Source organism: Entelurus aequoreus, linkage group LG02 (genome assembly GCF_033978785.1).
Source record: "Entelurus aequoreus isolate RoL-2023_Sb linkage group LG02, RoL_Eaeq_v1.1, whole genome shotgun sequence".
NCBI lineage: Eukaryota > Metazoa > Chordata > Actinopteri > Syngnathiformes > Syngnathidae > Entelurus > Entelurus aequoreus.
The window spans coordinates 35150169-35157779 of record NC_084732.1 but is presented as its reverse complement, the minus strand read 5'-3'; the positions used below and the strand labels follow the sequence as shown (position 1 = coordinate 35157779).

General features: G+C 37.4%; 2 protein-coding genes across 5 annotated transcripts in view; both read left to right on the top strand.

Annotated features, from left to right (window-relative positions):
- Positions 1-5878, top strand: part of tfb2m (transcription factor B2, mitochondrial) — a 37191-nt gene extending 31313 nt beyond the window's left edge. For both annotated transcript variants that reach the window (XM_062025907.1, XM_062025906.1), the window contains exon 10: positions 4952-5878. In XM_062025907.1, coding sequence (XP_061881891.1) covers positions 4952-5141 — 190 coding nt within the window. In that variant the 3' untranslated portion in view covers positions 5142-5878. The remainder of the gene's footprint in view (positions 1-4951) is intronic.
- Positions 5879-6590: 712 nt separating this feature from the next.
- Positions 6591-7611, top strand: part of cnsta (consortin, connexin sorting protein a) — a 38898-nt gene continuing 37877 nt past the window's right edge. Inside the window, exon 1 of one of the 3 annotated variants that reach the window (XM_062025900.1) lies at positions 6591-6860. The gene's annotated coding sequence lies outside the window, so the exon portion shown is untranslated. The remainder of the gene's footprint in view (positions 6861-7611) is intronic. The other 2 variants (XM_062025905.1, XM_062025904.1) reach the window with 2 other exon arrangements.

Sequence of the window (7611 nt, the reverse complement as noted above, 5' to 3'; positions counted from 1 at the left end):
CCTGATATTCTTTTTGGGAAGGCTAGAGAGCAGGGCATTACAATAGTCTAAATGACAGGAAATAAAAGCATGCATTAGCACCTCCGTGTTGGCCTGAGAGAGAAACGGGCGGACTCTGGCTGTGTCCTTAAGATGTTAAAAAAATATTTGGAATATTTTTAATATGTGGGATGAAAGTCGGCTCAGAGTCAAAATATCACGCCCAGTTTTTTTTTATCAATCAATCAATCAAGCAATGTTTATTTATATAGCCCTAAATCACAAGTGTCTCAAAGGGCTGTACAAGCCACAACGACATCCTCGGTACAGAGCCCACATACGGGCAAGGAAAACTCACCCCAGTGGGACGTCAATGTGAATGACTATGAGAAACCTTGGAGAGGACCGCATATGTGGGTAACCCCCCCCCCCCCCCCCCCCTCTAGGGGAGACCGAAAGCAATGGATGTCGAGTGGGTCTGACATAATATTGTGAAAGTCTAACACATCAGCGAAAGTCCAGTCCATAGTGGGGCAAGCAGGAACCATCCCGAGTGGAGACGGGTCAGCAGCGTAGAGATGTCCCCATCTGATGAACAGGCTAGCGGTCCACCCCGGGTTTGGAGCAGAGTAGAAAAGAAAAGAAAAGAAACGGCAGATCAACTGGTCTTTTAGACTGTTGGTTCAAAATTGTGTAATTTTGGTAAAAGTTTTTCCCACTGACCTTCAGAATCTGTAACTAAAACCTTTGTTTTGTTCTGGTTGAGCTGTAGGAAATTCACTGCCATCCATGACTTGATGACTACAATGCAGTTAAAAAGGTTATCTATTGGTCCTGTGTCATCAGGAGACACGGCACTGTACAACAGTGTATCATCAGCGTAACTGTGGAAACTGATGCCGTGTCTCCTAATGACGTCTCCAAGAGGCAGCATATAAAGATTAAAAAGAATGATTGTAGCTGAGATAGGCTCCAGCGACCCTGAAGGGAATAAGCGGTAGAAAATGGATGGATGGATGGATGGGACATAAAACTGAGCATTAACTATGGGTTCCCGAGGAACATGCATCCATGCTTACATAAAGACATCTGTCTGTGAGATAAGAGCGGAACCAGTTAAAAACAGTACCAGAGAGGCCCACCAGGTGTCGAAGTCTCTTTAAAAAAATGTGATGGTCTACTGTGTCAAAAGCAGCGCTTAGATCCAGCAGAACCAACACTGTTAGTTTTTTATTATCTAAGTTCCACCTGATGTCATTTAAAATCTTTAAAAGTGCTGTCTCTGTACTGCGGTTCATCCTGAAACTAGACTGATGTCTTTCTAAAATTGTATTTATATTTAAAAAGTCATTGACTTTGTTAAAAAACAGTTTTTCTAAAATTTTACTTAAAAACTAAGTTGGATACAGGTTGGTAGTTATTAAAAACGTTTGGGTCCAAACTGCTCTTCTTCAGAAAGGGCTTTACCACCGTCGCTTTACAAAAAGGGCAGGGAAGACCCCTGTCTGAAGAGAGCAGTTCATAACAGTTAAAAGCTGTTTCTCAAGGAATCCATAAAATGATTTAAAAAGTGATGTAGGAATTGGATCTAAAAGGCAGGTTGTTGGGTTTACTTGGGAGAAAACTACCAAGCGTCCTTGCATCAACCAGAACAAAACTCTCCAGTGTTTCCTCAGGCAAGGACAACAGATCGGCTGTGTCAGCAGATAAAATTTGTGTTTGGAGACCTGGGGCCGTACTTATCAAGCTTCTTAGAATTACTCCTAAGAAGTCTGCTAAGAGTTGACTTAAGAGTAAATAAATTCTTCGCTGAAAGCTGCACTTAAAAGTTAGTTATCAAGCGTCTTACTCACACTTTCAGCGAAGTGTAGGACTGAATCTTAAGTGTCACACTCAGAGCTGAATTACGACATTACTATGTGCCGTAAACGGAATTTTAGGTGACGTCATTTCTGTGTCCATAGAAATTACCAATCACGGAAGGGAATCCGTTGTCTAAGAATAAAGAAATATCTTGGAAATATTTAAGTGGACAATGGGAGTGTATATTTTGACAATAAACTACAAAATAATACAAAACAAACTAGTCCCCGCCGGCACTCACGCTACCGCTCCCTCTCTTCTCTCGCCCACACACTCACTGACGTCACTCACCTCACAGCCACACACATACGCTACTGTCATAACATTTTCTTTCCAATTCATTAATTAGGCAACTAATTTGAAACTGGTGTGGGTGGCTCTATATATACTAGCCCATTGCAGACACATGCATAAATCAACAAGGAATCGAAAATTATTAAATCTGTGACAAAAATAATATCCGCTCTGTCTAAACGATACCGTTTGATCAGCTGCTCGTCATCAAAAAAAAAAAAACATTGTTCCGTTCCCTGAACGTTCGCGCACGTCCCTCTTGCCTCAGTGCCATCCCCTGCTGGCAACTCCTAACCACTTAAGACACCTCTGAAGGTCTCTTAAATATCGTGGAGAGTAGGAGTGATTCTTAGACTTAAGAACGTTGATAAAAAGCTTTTATTCTTAAGTTTGAGAGTAGGACTAAATTTCGCAAATTCTCAGGACTTAAGTGTAAAATGGCACTCTAAGAAGCTTGATAAGTACGGCCCCAGATCTGATGTCTTTGATCTTGGTTCTGAAGTGGTCCGCAAAGGGCGTCTGATTGTTTTAAAAACCTTTATTAAAATCAAAATTTGTCCTTGGTAAAATAGAAAAAGTGGAAAAGAGGAACCGGGGGTTGCTTTTAGGTCTGTGATGAGTTGTGTGATTAATGTTGAATTCTGGCCTGTTTGACTGTGTTATTGTAGGTCGCATTATGCAGGTAAAATGGCTTATGACCAGGTGTGCCCCTGTTGTGAGTTGGCTATGTGACATGCTTAAAATCCCAAAAATTTAAATCGTTTAAAAACTCTCTGGATAAGAAATCTGAGGACTCATCAACATGTAAATTGAAATCACCATTTACTAAAATCCTGTTATAGGTGTGGATGAATGCTAAAAGTTCAGAAAATTCACTTATAAAAGAGCTTGAGTGTCGGGGGGGGTCTATAAACAGTTAAAAACAGACATGTCATTCCATTTTGACAGAAAAAAAATGCATGTACTCAATGCGATTGCATATCTTTTCAACTTTAATATATCCAATAATGCAACAAATTATTCATCATACACTCTAAACATTTATTTTTGAAATTAAAATTAATACTTAAATATCTGCATAACTTATGATTTCAAATCATAAATTCATCAAAATGTACACTGTAAAAATGACAATAGATTTTACGGTAAAAACTGGCAGCTCGGTTGCCAGAATTTTACTGTAAAAAAACCAACAACCTGTGCAATCTTTTTTTCCCATTTGCAGTAACACACTGTAAAAAAAACAACTGTAGATTTTACAGTAAACTGGCAGCTCAGTTACCTATTTTTATATTTAAAACTGGTACCGTTTTTCCACCTACAGTAATATGCTGTTAGAAAAACACTGTAAATTTTATGGTAAAGTTCTAGCGACTTAAGTGCTAGTTTTCTTTACTGTAAAATCAAGTTTTTTTTGCAGTGTACTTAAGAAAAAATATACATTTATATAAGGACTTGTCCAGGGTGTACCCCGCCTTCTGCCCGAATGCAGCTGAGATAGGCTCCAGCACCCCCCGCGACCTCAAAAGGGACAAGCGGTAGAAAAATAATGGATGGATGGATAATAATCTAATGCATAGGCAATCATGTAATATCATGAGGCAAATCCATCTACATTTATACATATATATATATATAGTCACTATTACCCTCTTGGGCAGCCATAATTGCAATGTGGGTCTAAATGAAAACAAGTTTGACACCCCTGCACTAATGGTAACATAATATAGCCAATGGTGATCTTGTTATATTGTTAGTTTAAAAATTTAATATAAGTTGAAAAGGATTTGCAAATCATTGTATTCTGTTTTTATTTACGATTTACACAACGTGCCAACTTCACTGGTTTTGTAGATTCCAATATTATATTCAACCATATACATTATATAACATATTTCACAGTCGTTACTATGTTTGAGCCAATTCTACACACAAAATGCCTTTATTATTGCAAGTAAAACAAAAAATGTGTTTTTAAATAATGCTGTCAAATCAGATTAATCACACTACTGAATTTGGATTAATCATGACTAATCACATATTACTCGCTTATGTACAGTCAAAATAAATTGTGTCATTTATCTGCATATGCTTAACCTGATAATTTTATTTTAGTTAATTTTTTACTTTTTTTTGACAACACTAGTTTTTACACATCTTGCTAAAATTTTAGATGATTTGAGCGAGAATTAGAATTGGCTGTTATTAGACTATGAAATGATAAATTAGGCATATAAAGTAAATACTGTATATATCGGAATTTCGGGACTGTAAGGTGCTACTTTTTTCCCAAGCTTTGAATCTTTCGGTTTATACAAAGGTGCTGCTAATTTGATTTTTCCTTCGCTGAAGGGTAAATTATGGAATGGATTAAGCAAATAAATCAAACCATGGGCTAAAATGATCCACTATAAGAAACTGTTCAAGTTCAAAGTGCAAGGAAGAAGAATCCTGATAAACATCTTGAACCTTTTTAAAAACTGAGAAAAGATTGTTTATCTCAAAAAGGATGATTGAAGACATCAATGACTTTTATGTTTTGTTTGATCAGCCATTTTACCGTCGTGTGACAGGCAAAGTATCTGCGGCTGAAAGTCTGGTGCGGTTAATGTATGAAAAATAAAATTCTTCTGATATTTAGTTGGTGTGGCTTATAGTCTGGAAAATATGGTAGATATTAAGAATTACACTTTGAATTAATCATTATGATGTACTCAAACTGAATAGATCCGTGACACAGTTCATACTGGTGGAAATTGTATTCATTCTGTTTTTCTAACCTTTTTTTTTTTTTTTTTTTTTTTTTTTTTTTTAGTCTCTGGTCACCCGACAGTGGAAGTAAGTTGTTGTCAGAGCTGGCACTAGGCATGGACATCCTGACAGGTCAAGTTTTCCCACATCAATATCTTCAACTTTTCCAATTGATGGACAAGAGCCAAGAGTTCGCTCAAAGCTGGCTTTATGACGAGATCATGGAAAACACAGAGATAGAGAAGTCGAGCTGACATGTTCACAATATACCAGACACTATCATCACGTGAACAGCGTTCAATCAACCTTACAACTTGTGTATACTAATCTGGAAATGAAATATAAAAAAAAGGTAAGTTATGGATGCACATGTACGCGGCGGAAGTACTAAGCACTTATGTTTTTTTTTGTTTTAACTTTGCATTTCCATTATGTAGTCTTTTTCATGATTCAATTGATTGTGATGCTAAAAACATGGGCAGCATCATAAGGTCATCAAATGTGTGCAACTTTGTCTTTGTAAAAGAACTAAACGACCGTTCAGCAGAGAGTTGGAGCTCATAGTGAAACATGTCTCACTGTTTTAATATGTAATGTCTTTATTTTAATGTTTGCCTTTGTCGATATTTACAGTTAAATTGTACGCCAAATATCAATCAATCAATCAATGTTTATTTATATAGCCCTAAATCACAAGTGTCTCAAAGGGCTGCACAAGCCTCAACAACATCCTCGGTACAGAGCCCACATACGGGCAAGGAAAAACTCACCCGAGTGGGACGTCGGTGTGAATGACTCTGAGAAACCTTGAAGAGGACCGCATATGTGGGTAACCCCCCAAAGTTTTATTTGGTTGGGAATGGTAATGCAACTTTCAAGCAGATTGTTTAATACACCACTCTTTTATATTTTCTGACTAGATAAATGTGTTTTCTCATACAATGTTTGACATGGAAATAATATATTAAATGAAATAAACCGTTTTCATTTATTTCAAGTTTGTTTAGAAGACTTTTAAGAACTATTTGGTTAAATGTGCTCCTGAACCAAATCCTGAAAATGACAAGTATTAGGATTGTATTTTGACTTAGACTTCCTTTTTATTGTCATTCAAATTTGAACTTTACAGCACAGATAGGAACGACATTTTGTTGTAGTGCAGGATAAAAGAGCAATAAGGTGCAGATATAAATAGATTTACTGTCCAGATAAATATAGACTGTACAACTCCTCTCTGGAGGGGAGGGGGGTACTAGGATGACAGGGGATGCAAAACAATAACAGTGCAATACTTTTTCATAACATGGTCACTACTGCCTAGTCTCTCTTATATTCTTATTTTACTGTTATATTTTTATTCTCATTGTTGCTTTTTATTTTTATTCTTATTGTAATACTTTTCTATTTTGTTTCCATTTATACCCCCATTATTTACTTTTTACTTTTTAAATTCGATCTCAATTCTGTACACTGCTGCTGAAATTTTAATTTTCCTGAGGGAACTCTCCTGAAGGAATCAATAAAGTACTATCTCTCTATCTATATTGGACTTTTGCATATGCATCCACGTTTACGGATATATGTTATATTATTTTGCGCTAGTAGATTGCAACCAAATTTCGAATAGAGCATCAAATATAAATGCCCATACAGTATTTATAAGATGTGTTGTCCTCCCTGTAATAAGATTTTGTTCAGGATTGTACACGGTGAGATTTTATCTTTACGCAATGACAACGTGAACCCTGAAGATGACGGCAGAAACACTGTAATGTAGTCGCAACAGCGCCCCTATTGGCCGATGGCTGTCACTGCCACAACATCGTCAAGCAAGGTGTTACTCGAGACGCCAGAGGCTGACAGCCTGTCACCTTTTCGCCAACCTTGCCAGTGGCAGCCAATGTTGCTGTTGGATCACCTTACCAGTGATGAAAAAGAAGCCTGTTTTGGAGTTAACGAGAAGTAAGGCAAAGGTAAAGCATGAGAATATCACGGGAGAGTAAAGGTTCTCTGTGGTGGTGTGAGCAGATGTGGACGGTATCGGCATGCTAACGTTAGCAGTTGACGGAAGCTCCATTTGTAATTTAGCAGTTATTTGAAAATGTCTTGAAGTATGGTAACACATTGTTTTAGTTAGCACGTTTTTAGAACTGATAACGTTACGGTACTGCTCATTAGTGTAACATAAACGATATTTAATTTTTTTTATATGTAGCATGTTGTTTAGCTAGCTAACACATTTTAAACGGCTCACCTTGTTAGCATCACATGAGCTAACTGGGTCGAGCTGTCAACCAACTATGTGCTCGCTGTCACCGACCCTAAAAGCCTTTTACTGAACCGACTAGAGCGCTGGGTAACTGCACACCGTGGACTTACATTGGTCTGAATAGATCTAGCGAATAACAGACTAACGGACACTTCATTAGGTACACCTGAACTATCAAGAGCTAATGCAAAAGCTGAATCAAAGATGGTGTTTTTGCAAACAGAAGGTATTCTAATATTTAGTTTTGATTGATGGCAGTTATACATCACTGCTGCAACTCTCAAATAATGAATCTTTTTCTTAGTGAGAGTATAATTTTTACGGTGTTTACTTTGGATTTCCCTTTGAGTGTTGCTAATAATGGTACTGAAGAGTCCTAGCTGAGTGTGTATACTATGGGTGTCAAACTCTGGCCCGCGGGCCAAATTTGGCCTGCCGTGTAATTTCACTTGGCC